The sequence below is a fragment of the Anopheles moucheti genome, chromosome 2 (genome assembly GCF_943734755.1).
Source record: "Anopheles moucheti chromosome 2, idAnoMoucSN_F20_07, whole genome shotgun sequence".
Taxonomy (NCBI): domain Eukaryota; kingdom Metazoa; phylum Arthropoda; class Insecta; order Diptera; family Culicidae; genus Anopheles; species Anopheles moucheti.
The window spans coordinates 27,970,930-27,997,753 of NC_069140.1; the positions used below are offsets into that span (position 1 = coordinate 27,970,930).

Sequence of the window (26,824 nt, forward strand, 5' to 3'; positions counted from 1 at the left end):
TATGCGCAACCGAAGAGATCAATAAACAGAAGAAAATTGTCGTTTTATATGCATATCGTTCTTGGTATCGCGGAAGTAACAGTTCAAGGCCGACACTCGTTAGCTTGGGGTCACTTGATGCCCGCGTAGCAGTCGATTCCGTTTTCTTTTATATTCATTCAGCCTCTCTCAGGACCACCGGTTCTTGACATGGTAGCGGGAGTTTATTGCAGAAGATAAATGGAAATGATTGACAGACAGTAGTTAATGGTTCCCTTTTGTATGAACACAATTAGAATATTTCTCTTGAACGATTCAAGAGATTGTCCCATCGCACAATTATGAATTCATTCATTTATGACGCGGTATAAAACAATTCAAATTTATTGCATAAGTATTCTGCGATATTGTAGTTTGGGTAGAAATTATTCTATATCGTACTTTTTCTTTTTATAACTACCGTTTGGAGAATGTGAGATAAAATTTATACACATTATTTAATTTATATAAATCCCGAAAAAAAACAACCGTAGGCAGTTCCCTATCAACCATCTGGTAAACAAACACTCAACCCCCCAACTTCGAGCATTGTTTTTTGAGAACCACCCCAAAAATCGAATCGATCAGATAACGACGACGGTTGGAATTCGCCAAATGAGCCAACCTCAACCGTCATCATCGACACTAATCGATTCCGATTATCGGTCGTTAGGTGGCGTTTTCGTTTAGCTCCGCAGGCTGCATTCGCAATTTAAATATTCCAATCTGATAACGCCGCTCAAGTGCGTTCTCATCTCCGAGTGGGACGCTACCTAAGTGGATCCTTCAGTGCGATCTGCGATCAAAGATCGACCAATTGGAATGGTCCTCACCGTGCGAAGTATCAATTACGGGACGCTCGACGCGGGTCAAGCAGCGTAGTCGTGCAGATAACTGGATCCCCCGTCCCGAATGCCTGCAGAAGCAGCGTCCTCAACGGTACCACTGTTAGCGACGTTGGGGCAAAAACTATTATACGAATTTCAGGAACTCTCCTAATGAAGCAGAACACTGACGCTGAAGAAAATAATGATAATTATACCATGCTGCGCAGATCTGGGTGTTAATGCGGGTAATGGTTGGAACGATCGAGGCACTTTGTTTTGTCCCACAATCTGGCAGTTGGCCACCGCTACCAGGTGCAGAGCCAGGTGCTGCTGCATTCGATCAACTCCGATCCCGAAGTGGGGCTGTGTGTCACCGGGCGCTGCACGATAAACGGATGCAATTATCCAGCAAATCATTATCATTTACGCCTGGTCAGATTACGATTCGTTCGACTCGGATCGCTTGCCTCTAAGCTGCATAAACGGCAGAACCGCACCAGGAATCGTAGCGTTTGCGGCCGGTTTGCGCGAATCGTTCGAGGAAATGAAAAATGAGCATACGGCATCAAATTTTCGAGGTCAGAGTCGGTGCAATTCTGACGACAGCTCATTGATTGCCTGTCGCCAAACGATGGCATAGCGTGATCTACACTGCACCCGGAAAGTCGGTCACTAAAACACGCAACACTGCATCGGTGCCGTACTGAAATGGTTGGGTGAGTTTCAGGAAATAAGGCACGCTCCTACTGACCTCGGAATGTCCGTAATAGTAAAAGCTGGAAAACAAAACGCTAGAAATCTTTCGCTTAACTTCTAAGTTGGAGTCAAGCGAGTCTTACCTAGAGCGAATGTGACACACGAGGCGCCACAGTTCGTGACTCTCTGACCGCAAGATCGTCTGCAAACAAATGGTGCATATAACAGTGCGGCAACTAAACCGTTTGCCGGTTGATTTATGATTGGTTTGTGAATGTCGGATTAGCTTCACGTTCGCGTTCTAAATGCAACGAATCACGTGCAGGCGAGGAGGGGGAATGCAAAAGAAATAAATATTCGATTTGCATACACATCAATGAGCAGATGACGCGACCGGTCGTGCCCTATCGATGCTGTAGATTTCACTTTCCGTGCAGCTGTCAGTGCATGAACGATTGGTCGGTTTAATTCGTGGAATATCTACGTAAATAATCCGTTTGAACGCCTATACCGCAGAGAGAATGTGCATGAAGAACGTAAGGATCTAATAGCGATACAGGAAATTATTAATGTTCAATTAAGAGAAGTTGTAATAAAGGAACATAAAAATATTACATATTTCTACCCAATATATAAGAATTTGTATGCCCTTTTTAGCACAATTATTATAATAACCCAAATTTACTGCAGAGAATTACTGCTGCAGAGAGCGCAGTATAGCAATAACTTGATGGTAGTTTAATGTTAGACTGTTACTCAAAATTTTCGCATGATTCGCGATCGGATTGAAAACACCCCATAAATAATAACAGACGCTACACGCAATAACCATTTATCGTCTAACGGTTGGTGGATTATTAGAAGCTAAAAATCGTGATGTATTCTGCATTTTTGCGTACTGGTTCTTTTTATACTTCCACACCATCCATCAACTGTTCTCAAGTGCATACCCGATTGCGGCTCGCGTTGGGTACGGTTTGACCCGTTAATGCGCATGCGGAGCATCGTTACGCCGTGACGCTTGCGCATCACCGGTTATGCCACACACTATCAAGCACGGTAAGATCAAGTTCAATGAAATCGAGATTGCAGTTGGTGTGCCGCTGGTTTGATGGTTCTCACGTGGGTCGACCAATATGTGTGATTTAACCTACCCGATTTACGTTTCGATTTATGTACTTGCTGTGCTTGGAACCTACCGTACCGGTTAGTTTGTGAGGATTGACGAGTGGCGTGAATTATCAATCGAACATTTGATTAATTTCATCGAAACAAAATCAAATACATTTCATTGCATATTTCAATGCAAAGTAGCAACAAAACCACAACAAATTTCACTGAAACATAAGTTGCATATATTATTCCGATAGCTCAATGTTACATTCCTCACTGCTGTTCAGTGCTAGGCGCTTTGACAAACAAATTTTTAAAGCTTATTGAAGCTTTACGCAGCCGCGTTTCAAACGGTTCCTGCGATGTCGTGGGCTTGGAATCGTTGGAAATGACCGACTCCTTGCGTGCCGGTTGCATATATTCCCTGGGCAGTTCCATCTGTTGCCGAAGATAGTGAAGCTTCTGTGTCGCGCTAGGTGGTTTGATGGTGAGCCGAATTGAAAGTGAATCCTTCTGTATGTAGCCGTTGTTAATTAACTCTTCACGGCCTAGAAAAGTTTTCCACCCGAACGGTTGCGATGGCTGGATGCTGTACTCAAGCGATTTTTTAATAATCTTCTTCACGTTCGGATGCAGCAGTGCGACTGTAAACTCGTACCTAGAATCGTGGAAGAAATACTCGATTTACTGAGATTTGCTCATTTTCACACACGCATCCGGAACATACTTATTGGGAATGCCAGCGCAAAACTCAAGGAAAATGCTGATAAATTGGCCTTTGCATTCAGCGTTGCCTCCGGGATAGATTTGTAGCCTCCATCGGCCCCCGATATCATCGCACAGAATGTCAGAGTATAGACAGGCGGCGGATCTGGTAGCGTCCACGACGTTTCGGATGTTTATCACCTCGTCGAAACAGTCCGGATAGGCTATTCTGAAAACGTTAAAGCCACATCTTTGTACTCATTTCTTCAAAACGCTCACTTAAGCAACTCACTTCTTCAGCTGGTCAACTTCGGTTGTCAGCAGATCTGCGCGCTTTTTCATTTTCCCATATTTGTCAACAAGGTTGAGCGCACGAATGGAAAACTTGAGCTCGAAACCATCGTCCACAAGAAACGATTCCTGCAAGGACTTTAAGTCGATGAAATGATTTTGACCCCAGCCTTTGCGTAGCTCGAAATAGTCCTCCGCCTCATAGAAATGATTCCTTCCCGGTCCCAGCAGCTCGAAGGAGTAGTGGTAATTCCCTTCGATTCCATTGTAGAGCTGCAGAAAAATACTAAGAGACGTGTTTTTGGCATCGTCAAACCCACATGGATGCACTTCCAGTCGCCACACTGAACCAATGTCATCGGTGGCAAAATCCGAATACTGAATTTCATTCGTTCGCCTAATGGAAGAGTATTTGTGGACAGTGAATTTCCAGCTGGATGGTTCGGGAATTAGATTACTACACGTTGCAAACAAACAAAACAAAAAATATGAAAGTATTGACAATTAATTAGTTGCTATCCAGTGTTGATTTCGTTCACGTTACAAACGATTTGTGCGGTTTGCTTTAAGTACCTTTTAAAACTATGTGGCTTCACGTTGAGCGAAACCGATTTTAGGCCGTCGGTAAGCTTTGCGCAAGCCGTTTCGATTTCCGACTGCTTCACTATAAGCTCTGCGGGTGAGCTCTGATCTAGCGTAGCCTTGGCAGATGAGATATCAAATTGATGTTTGTCCAATTTGTTTGTTAATATTTCACTCCACGCATTAATCTCGGCAATTTTGGCATGGAACTGCTGGTGTATCTCTTTCAGCTCTTGTTGTACCATCAAATTTACTGTTTTTATGAGATTATCCTTCGTTTGCTTCAGGAGCGTGTGCTGCTTGTCCAACTCTTGCGTAACACGTTTATCAGTTTCATTCAGGAAGCCCTGCGTTTCGAGCAGCAGCTTTTCCAACCGGGGCAGAATATGGTCCGGATTGTTCCTAGTAGCTGCGTCCGCAGTCAACTGATCAGTTGCGGTGTTTCGTTCAGCGGTAGGTTTGCATGGATAGAGTGGACTACCTTCCAGAATTTTCACGAAATTGTCTATGGTGCACGAACACCTACAGTACGGACATGCCGGATTACCATGTTCGTCATCCGCTTTTTGCAACCACTGGCGAATGCAACTGTAGCAAAAGAGCTTGGAACATTGAGCACATAGCCGAGGATCTTCAACATGCTTCATGCAGATCGGACATTGAAGTGACTCGCTTTGGCACTGCACGAGCTGATCATCTGAACCGGACGCCATCGATGATGACGGTGGGCAACGATCGTATAACGATAAGCGACGGTTGATCTCGATCGTTCCAATCAGCTAGGCCATCGACCTAACTGTATGCTTATCGCGAGCGCTTCTCACTGAACAGCTGTTGCGACGGTATACTTATCAGTTGATCAGGTTTTTGCACTTTGTCGCTTGCTTTGTAAGTAACGTATGACACGAAGAAAAAGGTGCACTTTTGCTAAAAGTTTTCGAAACAAATTTCTAGCTTTTTAGCAATTACTAAACCGTCACACAAAAACTGAACCAATTTAACATGCAGATCACAGCGGACTGAATTTTTTCAGCAGGAAAAATGAGAGAGTAAATAATTTACTTGGGAGAGACATGCATCGGCCTGGTACTCATTTTCGTACCTAAGGAAAATGCCACTCTCAGAAAAATCTCACGAGAATGGTAGACCCACGCGAATGTGATCTATTTTAAGCAGAGCATACGAATATACCCTTTGTACGATCATGGTAGAAAACATACCTCCTGCTATGTATTGAGAGAACACCAACCAACCATTGAGTGCATGCAGGAAAAAGATCGGAAAATAGTAGAGAGACAAGAAAAATGTTTGAGAGTGTATAGATCATACTCAGACTTTTTTATAGGAGCGGTGATCTCAAAAAACGGCAATGACTTTCAAAACCCGTTACACAGTTTACATTTGCTGAATATCATGAAATTTGTTCTAAAAATAAATGTAGCGTCTATTCCGCAGTCTCGAAACTAGAAAGACCTTTGAGAGTATGAAAATTCCAAAATGACTAACCGAATACCACATTATATGTATCATCTAAACAACTATGTACAGTTCGATGGAAGAACATTAAAAAATCTGATAATGAACTAACACAGAGTACAGATTACACGGTTACTTCAATTAAGATGTAAACAGATTCCATGAATGAGGTTACTGATAAGAAAATATTGAAACCTATCAGCAAAATTGAGGTATAAAAGATGATCCTCGGACTACCAGAAGGCACATTCGAGCTTTGGAGTGCAATCAAAGCATCCGGGCCTAGAGAACAACCGAGCCATGATTGCGAAGTTACTTCTCCTCACGTTTGGTAAGTGCTCTTAGACTACATTTGCTCCAGCATTCGAAGGACGCTTCCAGATTGCCCGAAAAATATTCACGCTGCTCAACTAATCTCCGATTGTGTTTTACAGTGGGGCTGTGTACGGCGTACCAATACTCGTCCGAGTATGAGTTCCCCTACTCCCGCCCGTTCAACAAGACGGGCTTCGAGTTCGGTGCTTGGGAACCGAACCGGGAGTACGTGTACAACGTGACGACGAAAACCATGACCGCTCTGCCGGATCTTGAGGACTACTGGACTGGCATTGTGACGCACGGCTACCTGGTGATCCGCCCCAAGGATCACAACTACGTCGTTGCCTACATTGACCGTCCGCAGTACGCGGCATTCAACGAGTATCTGCCCCGCGGATACCGCACTGAACTGTCGCGCTTCAACCTGAAATGGCAGCCGATGCCGTTCAGCTCGAAGCCCTTCGGAATCTACTACAACAAGGGAGCCGTCAAGGGCTTCTACGTTGAGAAGACCGTCCCGAACCACGAAGTGAACATGCTCAAGGGCTGGGTCAGCCAGTTCCAGCTGGACACTCAGGGTGCGTACGTAGTCAAGTCGGAGTTCAACCAGTTCCCGGAGAACAACACCCTCACCGGTGTGTACAAGACCATGGAGCCATCGGTGACCGGCGAATGTGAAACCCTGTACGATGTCAACCCCGTGCCGGAATTCCACTTCCAGTCCCACAAGGAATGGGTTCCTCAGCCCCAGTGGCTCGAGGAGGACCAGCATGTCTTCCATGTCGTCAAGTCCCGCAACTTCGATCGCTGCGAGCAGCGCATGGGCTTCCACTTTGGCTTCAGCGGATTCAGCGACTTCAAGCCGAACACCAACCAGATGGGTAACATTATGACCAAGTCTGAGGTGACCCAGATGTATCTGACCGGTGACTGGTACAACTACACCATTCAGTCGGTGTCCACCGTCAACAAGGTTGTCGTCAGCCCGTCTCTGGTCAACAGCCAGAAGGCCATGGTCTACGCTCAGGTCAACATGACGCTCAACGAAATCACGCCCTACGACAAGTACCCCGAAGGCCCGGCTGACGATCGCCAGGTGTTTGTGGATCTGGTGTACAGCTACAACATGGCTCACGATAAGAAAAACTTCGTTCGTCCCGCCAACGAGACCGATGACTCCTCGTCGTCTTCGTCGTCGGATTCTTCCAGCGATTCGTCCAGCTCCTCGGACTCTAGCTCAAGCTCGGAGGAGGAGCCGCAAAACTACAAGATCAGCCCTTCCGAGCAGTACAAGAAGCAGGTGAAGGAAACCGAACGTCGCGGAAACCGCAACCGTCGTGATCTGAACGCCTTCAAGGAACAGCAGTACTACGAGGCGTACAAGCGCGATCAGTTCCGTCTGCGCAAGCAAAACGAAACCTCGTCCGACTCGTCCAGCTCCGATGATTCCAACAGCTCTTCGTCCAGCTCTTCGTCCGATGAGTCTGATGAGCACGATTTCTACAGCTCTTCCGAGTCCGACTCCGACTCTCTGAGCAGCGAGGAAGACTTCTACCAGCCGATCCCGGAGAGCATGAAGGAAGCCCCTCAGACCCCCTTCCTGCCCTACTTCACCGGATACAAGGGATACAGCGTCCAGTACGCGCACAACGTGGATGCCTCCCGTTATGCCTACAAGCTGACGTACGAGATCGCTGAGGAGCTGCAGGAAGTGTCCCAGGTCCCCAAGTCGAACACCCTGAACAAGTTCACCATCTTGGCCCGCGTTCTGCGCACCATGCACTACCAGGATATCTACGATGTTTGCCAGAAGCTGTTCGTCTCGCAAAAGGAACGCGAGGAAGGCAGCAACCACAGCGAGTCCTTCGCTAAGAAGGTTGACGCCTGGAACACTTTCCGTGATGCTTTGGCCCAGGCCGGTACCCCGCCCGCATTCAAGGTGATCAAGGAGCTGATCGAAGAGAAGAAACTGCGTGGCGATGAAGCCGCCAGCGTTATCGCTACTCTGCCCAAGACCATCCGCTACCCGACCGAGACTGTTATGCACGAGTACTTCCTGCTGGTGACGTCCAACGCTGTCCAGCACCAGGAGTATCTGAACACGACGGCTCTGATTTCCTACTGTGATTTCCTGAACCGCGCTCAGGTTAACAACCGCTCTGCCTACAACTACTACCCCGTGCACAGCTTCGGCCGTTTGGCTGACGCCGACTACAAGATCGTTGCCCACAAGGTTGTGCCGTGGTTCGCGCACCAGCTGCGTGAAGCCGTCAAGGCTGGTGACAGCGTGAAGGTGCAAGTGTACATCCGCTGTCTGGGACATTTGGGCCATCCTGAAATCCTGAACGTGTTCGAGCCGTACCTGGAGGGTAAGATCCCAGTGACCCACTTCCAGCGTTTGGCTTTCATTGTTGCTCTGGACCGTCTGGTCGAGAACTACCCGCGTCTGGCTCGCTCTGTGCTCTTCAAGGTGTACCAGAACACCGGAGACGCCCATGAGGTGCGTTGTGCCGCAGTGTACCTGCTGATCCGTACGAAGCCCCCGGTGTACATGCTCCAGCGCATGGCTGAGCAGACCCACTACGACCCGAGCACTTACGTGCGCGCTGCCGTCAAGACCGCGTTTGAGAGCGCTTCCGAGGCCGATGAGTTCGATGACGATTACGAGTTCGCTCAGAACGCCCAGGCCGCCATCAAGCACCTGAACCCGCGTGACTTCAGCCTGCAGTACTCGGGCACTTACCTGCGTGACTTCGCTTTCAAGGAACTTGAGCTTTCGTACCGCATGTACTTCTCCCAGATCGCTGCCGATGACCACTACGTCCCGAGTGGATTCTTCTTCCACCTGCGCAAGAACATGGGTGGCCTGAAGCGTTTCTCGACCTTCTACTACCTGGTCTCGAGCATGGAGACGTTCTTCGACTTGCTCGACAAGCAATACGATAGCTACAACAAGCACCACGAGTACAAGTCTAGCGACTACTACTACAAGTACTACAAACAGTACCCGGCCCTGTTCAAGGACTACTTCAGCCAGTACAACAAGAACCACAAGTACCAGAACGATTACTACGAGCAGTTCGGAAACAAGAACCAGGAGGAGTTCCAGAAGTGGTCCACCACCCGCATTGCCAAGCTGCTGAACATCGACCCCGAGGAGGCTGAAGAGCTGGAGGGTCAGTTCATGTTCCAGATCTTCAACGGAGAGCGCTTCTTCGCCTTCAACAACCAGACCATCGAGCAGTTCCCCAGCCTTGCAAAGAAGTACTTCGAAGACTTCGAGGACGGATTTGCATACAACGTCACCAAGTTCTACCAGCAGAATGTTGTCACCATGGCCTTCCCGTTGGCAACCGGACTGCCGTTCACATACAGCCTGAAGACCCCGACTCTGGTGAAATTCGAGTTCGAGGCCTCTGCCACCACTCACCCGAGCATCTACAAGACCCCGACCGGATACCCCGAGAAGGAGTACGACGATTTCATCCATATGCCGCGTTGGTTCAACGGATCTGCTGACGTGAACATGGCCTATTCTCGCCTGGTTGATGCCAAGGTTGGCTTCATCACGCCCTTCGATCATCAGCGTTACGTCGCCGGTTACCAGAAGAAGTTCCAGGGATACTTCCCCTTCAGCTTCGACTTTGGCTTTGACTTCGAGAACAACGACTTTGAAGTGAACGTTCAGCCGCTGGAACCCGAGAAGGACACGCTCCTCTTCCACATGAGCTCGTGGCCGTACACTGGATACAAGGACATCACCGATCTGCGTCCGATGGCCGAGCAGCCGAGCGTGCATATCTTGCACGATCGTGCTCAGACCACCAAGTCGTTTGACACCTCGTTCGGCCATGAGCTGTTCGGAGTTTCTCTGCGATTCCAGGCCAAATACGACAAGGACTTCATCGACTACGCTTATCTGATGAAGCACCTCGAGCAGCACGACTACTGGTCCGCGCTGGTCTATCCGTTCGCCTCGGAGACTTACCACTACCATCAGCTTAACCTGTACTACGATGCTCAGCGTACCAGCGTGAAGAATGTGAAGTTTGTGCTGCAGCACAAGCAGGCCGACTACGACCAGGACTTCCAGACCGCCGATGTCAAACACCCGAAGGGTCGCCACGGATCCTCTGGATACTACAACGAGTTCAACTACGCCCAGCCCTTCGTGTACTACGCCGGAAGCCAACGCCGTCAGGAGCAGTTCATGCGTAACGCCGGAGCTGGTATTCGTAACAGCGATGTGAATGTCTTCGATTTCGGAATCGTGTTCGAGGGCAAGCAGCAGAAGGCTGAGTTCGTGTTCACCACCGCCTATGCCGACAGCCCGGTCGACGAGAAGGAGCGTCTGTTGATGTTCCTGTCTTTCAGTCCGTACGTCTCGTCGAGCGCCTTCTACCAGTTCATTCCGTTCTCTGGCAAGCAGTTCCAGATGTGCTTCTCGGCCACCAACCAGTACCCGAACATGCCCAAGCTCAACTTCCTGAACGTTCTCAACTTCGACAAGATCGGAAGCATGAACTGGGACTTCGCATACGGCGAAAAGTGCCAGGGAGGATCGCAAGTCTCGATGCAGGGTAAGCTGGTTCAGTCCGAGCAATACCGCCACTTCCTCCGCATCTCTGAGGCTGGTCAGCGCTGCAAGCAGCAGATGGACAAGGGCTACTTCCAACTGCCCGCGTGCCAAAACGCGACCCGTCAGGCCGGCTACTTCGATCAGTACTCGTTCAACTTTGAGTTCAAGGATATGTCCAACTATGCCAAGAACCTGACCTACCAGTTCTTTGACTACGCTCGTTACTTCACCTTCCCGTACTGGAGCGAGGACTACTTCTTCCAGGGCAAACACAACCAATTCCAGATTGACTTCCAGCTTGCTCCGTACTTCGATTACTACAACGCTTCCTTCTACGCACCTGATCGCAGCTTCGCCATCCAGAACTACCCGATCGAAAGCGAGTACGCCCGCTACTTCTTCTCCATCCACCCCGATTTCGATTACTACGAGCGCATGTTCAACTACGCTTACCGCGGAAACTACCACCGTGAGTATACACTAACATCTTGCATAAGCGATGTTTAGCGATACATATTGGTTAATAATGAATTTCTACGTTTCATTACAGCGTCTTGCGTTGTGTCGAACAAATTCGTCAACACCTTCGATGGAAAGACCTACGACTACGAGCTTGGCAACTGCTGGCATGTTGTGCTGCACACCGTCAAGCCCGACTACTACTTCTACGCTCAGGACTCGCACTTCTTCAACTCGGACTACGAATACAACTGGAAGAATGGCTTCGGCGAGGACGAACAGATCACCATCCTGGCGCGTCACGGCGAGGACAACCAGCTCTTCTTGAAGGCTATCCTCGGACAGTACAAGCAGAATGATTACAACATCGATATCATCCCGCACGGACAGGAGCTCCCCATGGTCTACATCAATGGCAAGCCCCAGCAGATCCACGAGAAGTACGCCGTCGAAATGTACACCAACGACGATGGTGGCGATCAGCCGCTGATCCGCGTCTATGCCCTGCCTGGCAACGAGCTGGAGATCAGCTTCCGCGATGACGACATCAAGATCGTGTTCGACGGATACCGTGCCCGCTTCTTCGCCGATCAGTCGTACTTCAACAACTTCGTCGGTCTTTGCGGTACCAACAATGGCGAGGGAGAGGACGACTTCATCACTCCCGACCAGTGCGTCATGCGCAAGCCCGAATACTTTGCCGCCTCGTACGCGCTCAGTGGAATGAACTGCAGCGGTCCAGCCCAGGCCTACTTCGCCGAGTACCACCAGAAGGCGCAGGAGCACTGTGTGAAGCCCCAGTACTACTTCGGTAACGTCATCAGTGAGCAGGAAGCCGGACGTCAGCGTTACAACTACTACTACAAAGACTTTGACCTATCGGACTCGTCCTCGTCGTCGTCTTCGTCGTCGGAGTCGGACGAATCGGATGATTCCAACTCGTCGTCCTCGGAGGAACAGAAACCGAACCGTGAACACTTCTTCGAGAAGCAACAGTACACCGAGAAGGAATGCGCAATGCAGCACCGCGTCCAGTACGTCGAGCAGGGTGACAAGATCTGTTTCACCAACCGTGCCCTCCCTACTTGCTCGTCGGGATGCAAGGCTTTTGAAAAGATCCAGAAATACGTCGATGTCCACTGCCGTGACGCCACCGATTCTGCTGCCCAGCTTTTCAAGCAGCAGATCCGCAAGGGAGTCAACCCGGACATGAGCAACAAGTCGGTCACCAAGACTGTGAAGTACTTCTTCCCCAAGAAGTGTGTCTTCGCCAACTAAAAGCTGGCTTCAATAATTTATGAAAATTTCAAATTGTGCATACAGAAAATGTAAAAAATACAGAGGAGGTTCGAAAGATGAATGAATGAATGATAAAAACGGTGTTTGAAGTATATTAACTTTCACAAGAATTCTTAAAATCTACGAGAAACAATGTTTATAACAAAAAGCATATAATTCATATGGTTGTATACCTTTAATATCTGATTCACTGAAGTGGATTCAGATTCAATAATGCAATTGTTCTATACTAGATGCCTTGATGGTAAGTCTGGGCACCAGCGCAAGAAGAAATAAAACAAAGACAAAGGCATTTTGAAAAATTCAATTTCATTCAATAAGTTAAATTGAATTGCTAAATTTGGTTGGTGGTCGTCGCGGCGAAAGTCAAGGTTAAGGCATGAAGTCGTTCGATACCCAAATCGCAGACGCTCAGCACTAACAGAAATTCCCAATCGCATTTCATTTCACAAGCAGCTAATACGACTCAGTGCTACGCACCTAAACCTCGCCGGGTGCAGTGAACTTTTCGCTCCTAGACAACAATCAGTCTTCGAAATTACAGTAATTAGAGTGTACCATCATGCTCGAGCGCCGCATTCCCGGGGCACCGTGGACGAGTAGAGTGGTGGTAAAGTGTTAGATATGTTGTCGCGTCTCATCCGCTATTGGCAAAAGGGTGGAGCTATTTTTATGCAAACGATGATTCAATGTCGAAGAATTGCACGAGGTTTTGTGATGTGCTAGTGCTTTGCTCTGGTTTGGAGTGTCATTCACGCTAGGTGTTTATAAATAAATAGCATCATCGAGCATGATTTCAGGCTACATTAGTTCCGATAAAGATTTTGAGCAACGATACAATTTGAATGGTTGGAATGTTTACATTTATTTGATGTATTTGCATAAAAAAACAATATGATGTTGAAATTTATTTTAAAAAATCCCCATGTAACATAATTCCCATTCACAAAAAAATGAAAATATGTTGCAATTATTTCTTTCAAGCTACCTGAAGTCCGATTTTGTCATTTTTGATCGAAGATATCATTGTCATTTGGAACACACAGCGACGTTCCTTTAACTCTCATTATTTAATAAGATATATTGACGGTATTTCAGTCGATCTAGCCATTCACTGGCGGTAGCCATGCATGCAAATATTGTGGCTTAATTGAATCGTAAAATGGTGAGACAGGTCGATCGATCAGTCGAGAAACGACACAACCATGCAGCTTGAGCGGATACCACTGCAACTATCGACGACAGTAAATAGACGTTGAATGCACTTGGGCTGGCACGTTCTTTAGATCAACCCACCTTTTTCCGACCACCAAAGGACAAATCTGTAAAGTTACAGAATTATTGACCGTCGATACTGGTTAGAATGGCAAGAAGTTTAGTGACGCTGTGTCCTTGAAATTGTTCTCTGTGAGCAGCGATGTGCGCGTTACACGTGTACGTGGGAACGAAATGAGTTGAAGACTAATGAGCTATTTCTCGCACTGTGAGTATAGTTTTAAATGTGATATAATGAGAACAAAACTAAACACAAAACCGATGTGAAATGAACCGAAAGTGGGATTGAAAACCTTTTAATAAAATATGTCCAAACAACCGGCTGATGAGCCTATTAAAATAGAAAACGTGATGTATCGCTAATCCGTTTTCTAAATGCAAATGAAACCGATTCGTTATCTCGATGCAGTATTTTACCGACTCTTTCCTTTCAAGATCGCACCTACGAACGCTATTTGTCTTTTGGCACGATACAGCCATTGGTTCGCATTCCGAAACCTAACGGTGATGCAAGTCCTGATTTCACTCGACTCAAAAGTACGGCGCGACGATGAGCAACATAAATCTTGCTTCTCCAAGTAGCTTTGGTGTACTGCGTATGTCTCGAGATCTAAAGTCTAGAGGGTTGAGAGACTGACCGACAGCAGACAATGTTGCAACTCACCCACTAATATATGCGGGATGGTTCTGGCCTGTTCAACTTTTGCTCTCGATCGTTTTGTCTTGGTCTAGCCATTCACGGTCTAGCTCGCACGGTTCGGGTACGGCGATGGTATGAAAATAAAGGCCTATAATTTCACGGCTGCCGTGATAAAGTAATGATTTACGTGCACTTTGCATGTGCAGCCTGCGAAAGCGGTAGCGATTTTCCGGAAAGATTTACTGCGAAGTAGGACTGCCGTTTATGGTACGGTGTTTGAAGCAAAAGTACACCAAAGAGCGATTGATTTTTCGAATAATTTCACTGCTGCTGTTAAAAAATCAACATTAAACAGACGTTTGCGGGTATTGGATTTGCCATTTTATTTCCTTGAGCAAAACACGCCTTGAGTTAAGTGCAATCATATGCAACTCATAACTTGCACTTCTCACTGTCAAAACGCGCATCAACAGCAGCTACACCACCTGTAAGTGTTAAAATCCAACGCTTTTCGCCGACTGGAGTAGTGCCACTCAATAGTACCGAGGCTTTAATCCACCTTAACGTAACCGTTACCGCAAAACTCCTTGATATGGGCGCATAAATAAACGCTTCAAGTAGCTCTGATTCCGATAATTGAATAATAAATTCTGACTGACATTAATGGTGTCGTGATTGATGCAAGTGCGCCCGATAGGAATGCTGCAACTGCTGCATTTAATCGGCCGTAAATCTCATCGTGCGATGCAGACGACAGCACGCACACGGCACGAAATCCTCGAAACCTGCCAACATCGTAGTGTTATCACGTTTTCGGTCAGCTTACATCGCGCATAGCGTAAAGCAATTCAAATCCTACGAGATTGCGTGTAAGTAGGACCGTTGCATATGTGACTGTTTCCATGATATTTGTACGTTTGAAGATAGAATACGCTATGTTATGGTTCGGTGTCAATATGAACAGAAAATCTAAATAATGAATTTATAATAAACATGAGTTCGAATGTTTAAAACTCAGCCCAAACAATGGTTATTTATTAACGATATAATGTTTAAGCTTTTATTGCGCATGAAATCCGCATAATGCATAAAGCCAACCAATCACTGTATCCAATACGAATTAAATTTATATTTTATGTCACTCATCACGAGCAAAGATTTATTGTTCAGATGCGTCGCCTTGCCGTCGGTTTCATCGACGGGGTGGCATCAGAAAATGCAAAGTTTTGGACCAAATTAATGCAACACAGTTAGCGATCTAATTGGGTAGATTCCTGTCACAAACTAACTTCTCGGGGTTCGCTACACGTTTTTGGGCGATCGTTTATAAATTCAAAACCCTAACTCAGATACCCCGCTGACTTATCGGTATGCAAATCATTATAAAGCATATTTAAAAAATGAACTACGATAATGTGTTCGATTTAAACTGCCAAAAAATACATTCCACTCTTGGTTATTTGCATTGCTATAGGTCATCGGTAAAGGCCACTATGTGCAATAGGAAGTTGATCAATGCAACGATCTGTATAAAATAATGTTCCGTTCACCATAAATAAATTATCGTTACATTAAAACAAAATCTCACATTTCGAGTATTCTAATTGGTTGCCTTGTTTATTTGAAGCTGCATACCATATTTTGCTCACAACATTCCGCAACCCCCCATTTACTGTGTAGCTAATTATGCAGATTTTTTACCGCGACTTGCGTACAAAATGAATCCTTTGCACAAAACGCCGTCTGTCAGTGGTTGATAAATGCAACGCGCAGTGCTACCCTTTTCCGAACAAAAATTATGTATGCTCCACCGCTCACTTCGACATATTTACCTAAAACTCGCTCAAAACAAAACAAAAATCAAAAAGGGTTTGCCGATTGCACACACGAACCCGAACTTATAATGACTTATAAGCTGAAGATAAATGTTTAGGCATATCACTGAGATGGGAAGCTTTTGACTGGTTGCGCTAAATTTTCGTCAATTTTCTTTCTCCCCGCATTTTGCGGCCAGTCGAAAGCTTTGAAAGTTGCCGTTGGTATACTGCTTGCTCACAGCCAGGCTTCAAAAACTATGCAATCGTGAACGTGTTGTGGTTGATAAATCGTTCAGCATGCCATTCCGTCCCATTGAACCATGCTACAAAGAGCGACGCAGAATCCTACTTATGGATGCGTCGCACTAATTCGTTGGAGGGGAGAAAGAACGAACAAAAAAAAAACAAACTGTACAGAAACGTGATACAAGCCAGAACACACGCTGCAACTGTGGGAAAGTTTTGGGCACTTAGGAAGCCTTCGGTACAGCAACACAGAAATGACTTGTTGATCGATTAGCAGCGGTAACATACACTGTTGCTCCGTGCGTTCTCGTCGGCCTGGGAGACGATCATTAATTATATGCACAGACGACAATGTCAGGCTGGTACGAGAAGATGCCAACCGTACGCAAATGTAATATAGATCAAGAATCGAATCGAATTAACAGCAGAGTCTTGCGTCTAACGAATGTTCTGATTGTATTAAAACATCACCGCGAAACGAAATTCTTGCGTGTTTGATGAACATTTAATTTCTTTCTTCAATTACCTTTCGAAATGCCTTTCTTCTTGAAACAATTAGAAGGATTTAATTATTGGTAAAACAATAACCAATTTCACAACTCACCCACAATGTCTTGATGACAGCGGACAAAGACGATCAGCTGGTTGGTGTGCGCAATAAAGAATCACTAATCTGTTGCACTTGTCCCGCCGGTTGAGTCCATTCGCGACGAGCAAAACAAACCATAAATCCATTAACTAAGCTCGCCCCCGTTCTGACCCCGAATGGTCAGAACGACGGAGATGCCCAAGCGGCAATCCGATTGTCAACAGGTTACACTTTTGGCGCGTAGGATTTGTGGCCATTGGCGGAGCGGGTTCATTGAAGATCGGAATTGTGCCTCAAAACGCGCATCGTTGCTGTATCTTCTCGGCCGGTGGTGTTCCTTGCTAGCGATTTCTTGTCATACAAACAAAGCTCTAGACAGCAAACAGACGCATACACGGAAACTCACTTTCTGAACCGATCATCGCACATTAGGCAGGGGCGAAGATTTCTACCTTCGCCATAGTGGTAACAATTTTGGGAGAAATCATTTTGCACGATGCCAGACACACGACGCGTTCCAATAACGTTTTGTTGAGGGGGGGAAGGTTTAAGTCTCATGGGACCTTCAGTGTGCCTCTTTTGAACGTTAAGCTCCAACAAGCCTGGTCTACAATCCGGGGTCTTTACCGGGTTCTATTTAGCGCCTACGCACATTTCGCCCCAGGTATTGGGTGTTGGTATCAATTAAAAACCGAGCTGCCCGATTGCCGGAAGACACATCACTAATCGGATCAGAAAGCCAGATTGATCGTTACCAAGGCGCTTAAACGGGGTACCACATTACATAAGACGGTCGATAAGCTTTTGGCTACTGGGGGAAAACAATATGCTCTGCACGAGCCAGAATTCGCAAACACCAAATGGGAGGCAAAAACAGTAAAAAGAATGCTACTCGTTAGTGCTACGATACCACTATTCAAATAAGGTGAAAATTGATAATTTTTTTTTTGCGCTACAGTAGTTCGATCCAATTCAGTATATGAATCCATTTCGTTCGGTCGTAAAGTTGGTCGTATAGCTGTGGTACGGATTAAAGAATGCGACGGGTTCGATTCCACCGATGTACCGCTTTAAATTGATCCTTGTCAGGGTGGAGGCCATCCTAGTTAAATCTGCGCTCGAACGCTCGTCGTTCGGTGGATTGTTTATAAATTGGCTCGTAAAAATAAAATACAACCCGATTACGGTGCAATAAAGCATCAAATTCAATCGAGCAGCGCGCAACGGCACGCCGGCCCGCTAACTGGTGCACCGTAAATTAGCTTAGGTCTGGGCGAGACGAGCGAACAATAACCAATTAAGGCCAAGGAGCAATCGCTTTTCTTCAACTAATGTAAACTTCTGGATGATGAAAATTAACAGAATAGCTAAAGTAAACGTTTCGGGCGCGGAATGGAGGCGGAGACCAGAAGGTGTTTGTGTGTCTACCAGCAATTGTGCAACGTTGCGCTCCGCTGCCGAGAAGGTGCAATAGTTTGGCAGACATCATAAGTGATGAAGTCATCCTTGCAACTGACACACTGGCCGATATTTCGGGTTGTGTTTAGAACATAATTCTTCGCTCGCCACAGACACAGCGCCAGACGCACGCCCAGCTTTACAGCACCTGTATCAATAAGCTGGGACGCGTACACTGCATCAAACTGTACCAAAGCGGCGGGTAGACACGAGTTGCAAAAACAATCCTGTGCTGTTACTTGTCAGCCGAATGGGACGCTACCGGCCGGTCCTTAAAGCAGATTAGCTGCAGCTGTGGAAGTGACGTTCGTTGCAATGAACGTAGCGTTTCCTGCTGGCACTACCACAGTGCGTTACACATTGGCGATACAACACCAGACCCATGCACATCCCCCATTGGCTAAGTAGCAGGCTTAATTGCTCCATAATTCAGTGAGCTATTTTGATAACTTAGTTAAGCACGTTCCGTTGCAGGAAAACTGCAACACTACACTGTTATGGTGGGCAAAAATGGAAAACAACCCTGTGCCGGGGCGGGGTGGTGCAAAGTTTATCTACCCAGCTAATGGGTTGCAACTGCACATAGCAGTTTCGAGACTAGTCAGCACTTTTTTTTTGTTAACCGACTTTCCAACGAGGAATGTAGGAAACAGCCGGGTGCCGTTTCCGTGAGTAGCGCTGAGCCTTCCTGCTGGATACACTCTCTCGGGGAACCATGTCACGGATTAACGAAACTTCGAGGGCAACCTGGAATCTGGCACCGTAACAACGCCGAGTGTCGTGAGCCATGTTTTGTCTAGTAATCTGGTTCTGATATATGGTTCCAGCCTAGTCCGTGGTGGACGATCCCGAAAGGGCTAATATTGGTCAGCGCAAGGGATGTAAAGACAACTACCGTTGTTGACATTCGAAACCGCGGTGAAGCATCGTAATGACCCCACGACAGGGCCAACCAATGCTCTAGAATGGATAGGAGGCATAGGAACGTAACATAAATAATCCCAAGCTTTAACGAACGTCACCAGAACCGAAGCAGGTTTATGCGGTAGCTTATCGCGATCTGAGTTAGATGCGAGAGGGACCTTAGAAACACGATCCAACTGTGCTGGTTGTAACTGCACTAGTTAGCTTCACTTCTGCATGGTGGCTGCACTGACCATTCCTGGGTGATCCGGCAGAGCCGTAGCCCGTAAGCACACCCAGAGGTCAGAAACTATGCACGCCACCGTTGATCCAATATCTTGCCCAGAAGTTCAAGGGCCTAAAAAGACGATTTCCAGAAAGCTTGTAGAGAGGGTAGTGAGAAGGGCTCCAACGGATCCGCTGGAAGACAGCTGATTGTTAATCGCAATTAACGGTCGTCTAGCATGGATGTGGTTGGGTGAACTTGGATACATTTTTCATTTAGACCTAACATTCAATCATCACCAGTGGAATTAAACCCTTAATATACAACTAAGACAGGCTTGCCTTTAACACCTCACATTTTTATAACACTCTGAATATCTAATTTAACTAACACGACTATAAGACGTTGTATTCCTCACTAAAACATAATATTGAGGTTAAAAATAGGAAATTATCCTTATTGAATTCATACTGAATGAAAAATAGCCTTAAGAGTTGATAGCTACAGCTCACCTCTTCGAATTTACGACCAGTTCCAGAGGAATGGAAGAGCTTACACGTAGCGTGCATATCTCAAAACATCGATACAACCGGACATGATTCGAGTCGTCCGGTGCAACTACCGATAGTCGTAATAAATTATCGTTCCACCACAGGGCGACGAGCTTCCATTTGCGGCTGGATTAGGGTGGTCCGTGCCTTCCGAGATTCCGAGATTACTCACACAGGGTGCGCAGACAGCACGGCGGCTGAGCGACTTCTGTGTGCCGATCAACGGGCTGCATACGGGCCATTTTTCAAATCGTCTAACTCCCGTCCATGTACATGCTCGTGCGAGCAAACCGAGCAAATCTGTACCGCAGCATCCGTTCAGGTGAGCCACCGTGCCTCTGCAGGTCGCGAAACAAAACCGACGCGAACGTGGTAGCGTGGGGACCGTTCGCTCCATAAATTACTATCTGTCAATCGATAAATTCTGCCAAGTGATAATTGTACACCGCTGCTAACACACGCGCGCAAAGCTAATCGGTCGGCTAGGGCGCAGGTCGGGAACGGTCCGGCATATTGGGTACTTCCGCACCGGTTTGGTCGGGCATCGCGCATGGAATGATTTGTGTAACGCCCGTGTAACGCCCCGGATACCACACTGAGCCTGGATGTTTCGTTTTCTACGACGGATTTTCAACATCGTGGGATCGTTCGCTGCTGCTAAGCGAACGCGGATGGACCTCACGTGCCGAATATATGGCCGAACGGAGTGGATGATGATTCTGCCCACTCTTCCCAGCCACGACTCATGCACCATCGTTACGACGCTCGTAATCGGCTGTTTGATCGTGTTTATTTACATTTTTCCTCCACTAGTTGCATGTCTCCGGCGCACAGTTCTACCGTTTGCCATTTGAAAACCGTTTTGCGATGTGTGAATTCTTCCAACCTGTCGTACGTCGTCGTCGTAAGTGGTATGTGCGGGCGCACACGCGCGCGCGTTTGTATCGTTCGTAATTTAAACACCTACGCATCAAACGTAGGACGATCGGCGACTCATCTGCGTTACACACTGTTGTTTATTATTATTCGCCAGTTAAAGCCCTACTTGAAGGATTCGAGTAAGTGTTGGGGTTGCGACACATCGTTGTGTACTACTAGCGGGCTTTGCCAGATTTTATCGCATCAATCGAACATGTGACCTCATAACAGAGCCTGGATGTTTTTTTAATACTTAATCATGTTTCGCCTAATTGATGGCATCCCATATTCCCGTGTTAACATCAAAAAATAAAAAATAAAAAATTTTGTACACTGTTTTTCTAAAAATTTCCAAGAAACTCCAGGAAGTTTAAAGAGTATGTCTCTATTGATACAAAAATTCTAACAACCTTGACCCCAACATAGTGCACTAACACTACATAATACAACAGAAAACATGAACCTCAGGTTTCCATCGCACTATCCGCTTACTGCTTATTGAAAACGATCCACCACGAACACAGACGAACGGACGATGACATTGTCGAAATGACTCAAATTACAAGCATACTGAGTAAAACGATATAGACCTTGCGAATTTATTCAAGCATTGAATAGTTCAACGTCTATAACAATCAAACCAACTCGACCATCAATTCTCGACGCTTATGTACGGAGCGGCAGACTCCGTTATCGATCCTGTGTTTCAGTAGGTGCATGGGTGTCTCTTTTTGTGAAGTTGTACTTATTATTACTGTGCGTTATCCGATGTAACACGATAGCCTCGATAGCATTCTGCTTGTTGGCCAAAAAAAAAAAACAACGCTACGTTACACTTACGCTAGCAGAAATGTGTGAATTACGTTCATGAATATTCTCCTTCTCTTACTATTTGTGATAAAAGGTTAGGCCGTATTGCTTCATGAATATTTCAGTACAGAAACAAAAACTGCTGCATTGCTGTCGTGCTATCGTAATTTGTAATTCATGAATGGAAAGCGAACAGCGACAGACACACGCACAAAACGCATGACATTGCAAACAACATTATCTGCGACGTCTTGTACAGTGAACAATATTAGTGTACCATAACTCGATCGTAATGACAATTAACAAATAAAAGGGCAGGTTAGCCAACTTCTACAATTTTAAATCGAATCGACTTTTAATCAAACCAAACATCCAATCACCACCTTTTTCTCCATTTATATTTTATCGTTTGCATATATCAAAGTACGTCAAAGTTTTCCATTTCCGAATGCGCGATTATGAAATTTAAGTCAGTTGATGTGGTGAAAAACTTTTCCAGTGATTCACGCCACCGTACCCAAACAAAGCAGGCCTTCAAGTGTACCGCCTTAAATCAAACCTCAGAAACCAAATGGTATGATCTATGGCACGGGAGAGATGAAACATGCATCGCCGTATCGGGAAGTTTGCTGGGAAATGCAGCAAAGAGAAAGCACCACGGCTTTACCTCAAAACGAAAGATAAACAAATCAAAACCAATTTCCGCTAGCCGGTAATGGCTGGGCAGTAGTGCTGAACCCCGTAGACCGAGTGACCGCACGGTAATGAGCGTGAAGCTCATGCTGGTAATGTTGCGCAGCTCACCGGTCACCGGTGCGCTGCCGAAGGGGTGATAAATAGTGGTTTATACTTTTAATCATTCGATGCAACCGGATACCGGTGGGTTTGGATTTATGGAATGTATTTCTCCCATTGATCTCCGCAGAGGAAGAACACGACAGATACGACTAATGGGGGCAAAGGAATGTAGCGCCAAGGTACAACATGTAGTTTGCGTTTAAAAAAGCAATTATTCAAACATTTTAATTCGTTAAAGATGATGTGCTTAACCAAAATTATAACAAATGTAAATTTAACAAAACATAATTTACTATTAAATCTTTTAATTATCAAAAATCTATGTGTCCTTAAAAAAATGCACATTATAATGAGATGCGATGCAACATGCATTTTTGTATCGTCTCCAAAATAGAGATTTCACTCGATATGCGATATGAAATTATAATACATAAAGTATCGCAATTTTGTTTTCTATAAAACATGTTTGAATAGTGATCCCTAATATCAAACTTACATGAAATCATAATAATGAATAATTTGGAAAGTTCATTAACCACAAAATATAAGTCCCTTAAACCAACCCCTTATGCTCTAAATATAATCATACCGCAATCTTCTCACTTGCTTCACACTGTTTCGTACATGCAGCAAAGAAAGCGTTTTCCACCAAGCGGCAAAAGAACTAGCTTGCAAGATGCAAAGAATTGCTCGCAGGAATGCAGTTCAGACCTTCACACCGTTTATGGTGATTACTACCGGCGATGCGTCGGTCGTTGCCAAAAAGTACAAAAATGATGTTTTAATGATGCACGAAACATTGAAGCAAACAGCGGCAGCAAATCAGAGCAGCTTCCCGGCCGTAGTGGAATGTTTGGCTTATTGTTTGGCTGTGCTTTTGCGCATTGTTTTTGTCTGGGTACGGGTCTCCGTAACGAGGCATTCGCATCGCTTTGGATATTTGCAATTGCACTAGAATTTAGTTGGATTTTTTTTTGTTGGTGTGCTGACAACACTGACCTCTACATTGTTAAAGTAAACATGTTTTTTGTCGTTCTCGTTAACGAAACATCACGCGGAGTTGTCGGTAGTTGGGGTTAACTCAAGCGCATCGTTCTTCCCCGTGCAATTTATACAATTTTAAGTTGGATTACTTTACGGAATTTTCATGCACCATAACAAAAACAAATCAAACATATAAACATCCTGTCACGATGCACCAGGAAGTTCACGACGTGCCTATACCTTTCAAATATATCGCACAATTAGGGACAGTGTAATGGAAACAAAAATCAACTGTATTTATTATTTTTAGTCTCGTTCCCATCCATGCGATCAACCGAACGAGGCGAACATTTTTGCCACCATCAATGCACCACTAGAACCATTATTACGCGGTTAGTGGTGCAGGCGATGGGATTTAGCACTTACTTCTGCAAACCATTGTCGAACGCAACTATGATAATTGTTGCGGGTTTTCGTTGTTTACATTCCGGCTTACGTGACGGTTGGTTGTTGATTTTCGGTTTGCTTCACGGGTTGAAAAAAAAGAGCCCCCCGATCGTACAAATCACGACTGACCGCTGCTAAAATGACCGAAGATTGACGGTTTGATTGAGATTAATGAATCAATAAAATGATGCTCCATCACGCAATCGTGCACGGAACGGCTCGAAGAAGCTTGTGCCGACACTCACAGGGACAAAGCAGAACCTCCGCACCGTAACGTATACGCTGTGAACCACCGTAAGCGGAGCATCCCTGACAATGAAGGTGCAAACACGGTCTCTCTCATTGCTGCATCGATCTGATCGATGCTCCGGGCAGGTAGAAGAACGAAAAAAAAAACCGCCACAACATCAGAGTAATGCGAAAAACATTATTACAATCCAAACCGCACCGTACCGAACGGAATGCAATGCGCATCTGCAACCAATGAATTGGCCGTCTCACTGTTTATGCTACTAATGGCCTACAGCGCACACGGAAGACCGTCCGACTGGCCGACTGATCACAAGCGCAGGAAACTGTCAAGCGCTAGTCGGCGTAAGCGGACGGTGCAGTGCGCGCTGCAGATCGGAAAGATAAATGGTTCGCACGGTGAGTGATTTTGGGGTTCGAAGCGGCGTTCGAAGATTGAAGACAAAATAGTTCGAACCATTCGGCAGGATGATCGATGTTGCGTGGTCAGGGTCGGAACAGGTTGCAACCATCGTTAAGTGCCCGCTGTCAAAAGTGGAAATGCAATTAAATGTGGTTCGGTAAGATCGGTCCGTTGCGCTGGTCGCTTTGGCGTTTTGTAGTTTGCCTCCTGCCAATAGCGGCGTGGACGAGAATTGTGACAAACGTGAAGCATTTCAGAGCATCCGGTTAATAAACGTAACAATACAGCATCGAAATTCCTGCCAGGATTGCAATGCACCTTGACTCAACTTCGATTGGGTTTCGGTGTAAGTTAAATAATTGATAAATTGTAATTAATTGTCATTCAAAGGTGGGATCCATTTTGTGAAAATCATCAATAAAAGTAAAATATTTTTTAAATGTAAATAATTTAAATCCTTACCATTTCCGTCAGACGTGCCACTACCGTCGGGCGATGTATCGTTGGGCGGTGTCTCGTATGGTGGTACATGTTCGGACCCCACCATTACAATACGCGGTGGACTCTGCGCATAGGATATTCGGTAGAACGGCTCTCGCGTGGTCGGCACCAACTCTGACTCATTTGAGCTATGCATTTGCCACTGATTGGGTGTGGATGGTTGTGAGCTATAGCTTGCAATATACGGTGCCAGCGGTATCAATATTATGATGATGCACACAATACCCACCACCAGGAAGCAGATCCTCCTCCTGCCGGATGAATACCATCGGGTGGTCATAACTACTATCAAAAAATAATACCGAGCTTATGAGATATCGTAGCGAAACACAATTAACACCTTTGCGCACACGGTTCGCACTTTCACAACAACAGCAACAACAAAAAAAAACACACGCACGCAAAACCACTAGAACAGCACTAACTAACGAACGCGAAAAGACGCTCGCCGTAATTCACAGAAAAACCGTTGCGCTGGTGGCGTTTCGAAAACGCGAATGACAATAGCGATATCGATCACACCATGCACCGATCTGTAACGCGCGGTTAATAATTCTATACTAGCACCGGACACAACGTTGCAGGGACCAATCTGCGCCGGGACGCGTCACTATTCCCGCATTACCCGATTATATACAGCAAGAAATTTAAAACTGTCCACTTTGTCAGCAGTTGAGATGGATGGTTTACTACCGTCCATGCACTGCACGTCGTACGTAGGCAACACGTTTGCTGGCTTTTCTTCATTTGCATCACTTTGTGTATTCGAATGCCGTGTATGTGCCGCCGTTGGTGCTCGAAACTCGAAAACTGAAATTGAAGGCAAAAGAAAGAAAATATCATTAAAGAGAAATGAATTAAAATGAATGTAATTTAATTTATATGGTTGTGTACACTGTTTATTCGCACGCCGACAAACAGTTGATACAAATTCCTGACTGTTAAGCCATAAATTACTAGCGTTGGTACAGTTACAATGAAAAATTCTTAAAGTCGGATGTGTTGTTCTTCATAATCCGCTTAACAAAGAAATATCTGTCCAATGCCCATTGTCCAATGTCAGAAAAAATTAACCTCCCGATGTAGCCACCTTTCAGGGCACATCCTTTGACATCCACTGACTTTGGCGGCGCTAGCTATTTTGCACAAATGTAGGGTAATGTGTGAAAGAAAAAAAAAAACCAGCGACCAGCACATGACGATCTTTGTACAGCACGCCGTCAGTATACGCGTCATCTCCGTCAAAGTGTTGGCACGCGAACTGGTGAGACATATTCTGTGATGGTCGAAAATACATTGCCTGTGTGTCTCGACAAAGAATCGCGACATCCAACGTTGAAGGTCTAGGCCATGGGCCAGAAACATCAATACGGTGCGCAATCCGAATGACGTATGGATTGGGTTTTCCAAGATCTCGTATTCTAGATGAGTATTTTCGAAATTAATTAGAGCACCACACTACGAGTCATTTGAGCAAAACCCTTGAGGACATCTTTGGCTAAATTTTAATTGCTGATTTTTCAAACATCTTTCGCTCTGAAGATCTCCGAGATCTTCAATTCTATCAATTCATGGATATATTGAACGTACGTCATCTTTCACTAACATATTTTTAATGTCACTCTGCTTCCGGTAATCTGGAGGAG

At 45.8% G+C, this 26,824-nt stretch overlaps 3 protein-coding genes across 3 annotated transcripts in view; 1 reads left to right on the forward strand and 2 right to left on the reverse strand.

Moving 5' to 3' along the window:
* Positions 1-25,483, reverse strand: part of LOC128310816 (A disintegrin and metalloproteinase with thrombospondin motifs 9) — a 91,057-nt gene extending 65,574 nt beyond the window's left edge. The window contains exon 1 of the mRNA XM_053047539.1: positions 25,140-25,483. Within this exon, the coding sequence (XP_052903499.1) occupies positions 25,140-25,458 (319 nt within the window). The 5' untranslated portion in view covers positions 25,459-25,483. The remainder of the gene's footprint in view (positions 1-25,139) is intronic.
* On the reverse strand, positions 2,915-4,945 carry LOC128310817 (E3 ubiquitin-protein ligase TRIM37-like). The gene is made up of 4 exons (XM_053047540.1): positions 4,224-4,945; positions 3,652-4,107; positions 3,382-3,588; positions 2,915-3,312 (listed from the first exon to the last, which is right to left on the reverse strand). The coding sequence occupies exons 1-4, from the start codon at positions 4,943-4,945 to the stop codon at positions 2,928-2,930; spliced, it is 1,770 nt and encodes a 589-aa protein (XP_052903500.1). The 3' UTR covers positions 2,915-2,927.
* LOC128310815 (vitellogenin-A1-like) lies at positions 6,009-12,343 on the forward strand. The gene is made up of 3 exons (XM_053047538.1): positions 6,009-6,039; positions 6,143-11,074; positions 11,156-12,343. The coding sequence occupies exons 1-3, from the start codon at positions 6,009-6,011 to the stop codon at positions 12,340-12,342; spliced, it is 6,150 nt and encodes a 2,049-aa protein (XP_052903498.1). The 3' UTR covers position 12,343.
* Positions 25,484-26,824: the final 1,341 nt, after the last annotated feature.

What these genes read in the sequence shown, in the direction of transcription:
- LOC128310817 (XM_053047540.1), bottom strand. Translation starts at nt 4,945, where the DNA reads ATGGCGTCCGGTTCAGATGATCAGCTCGTGCAGTGCCAAAGCGAGTCA. An exon ending in AAGCCACATAGTTTTAAAAG is followed by an intron (nt 4,108 to 4,223) that starts GTACTTAAAGCA and finishes TGCAACGTGTAG; the next exon opens with TAATCTAATTCCCGAACCAT. An exon ending in TGCGCTGGCATTCCCAATAA is followed by an intron (nt 3,313 to 3,381) that starts GTATGTTCCGGA and finishes CCACGATTCTAG; the next exon opens with GTACGAGTTTACAGTCGCAC.
- LOC128310815 (XM_053047538.1), top strand. Translation starts at nt 6,009, where the DNA reads ATGATTGCGAAGTTACTTCTCCTCACGTTTG. An exon ending in GTTACTTCTCCTCACGTTTG is followed by an intron (nt 6,040 to 6,142) that starts GTAAGTGCTCTT and finishes TGTGTTTTACAG; the next exon opens with TGGGGCTGTGTACGGCGTAC. An exon ending in TTACCGCGGAAACTACCACC is followed by an intron (nt 11,075 to 11,155) that starts GTGAGTATACAC and finishes GTTTCATTACAG; the next exon opens with CGTCTTGCGTTGTGTCGAAC.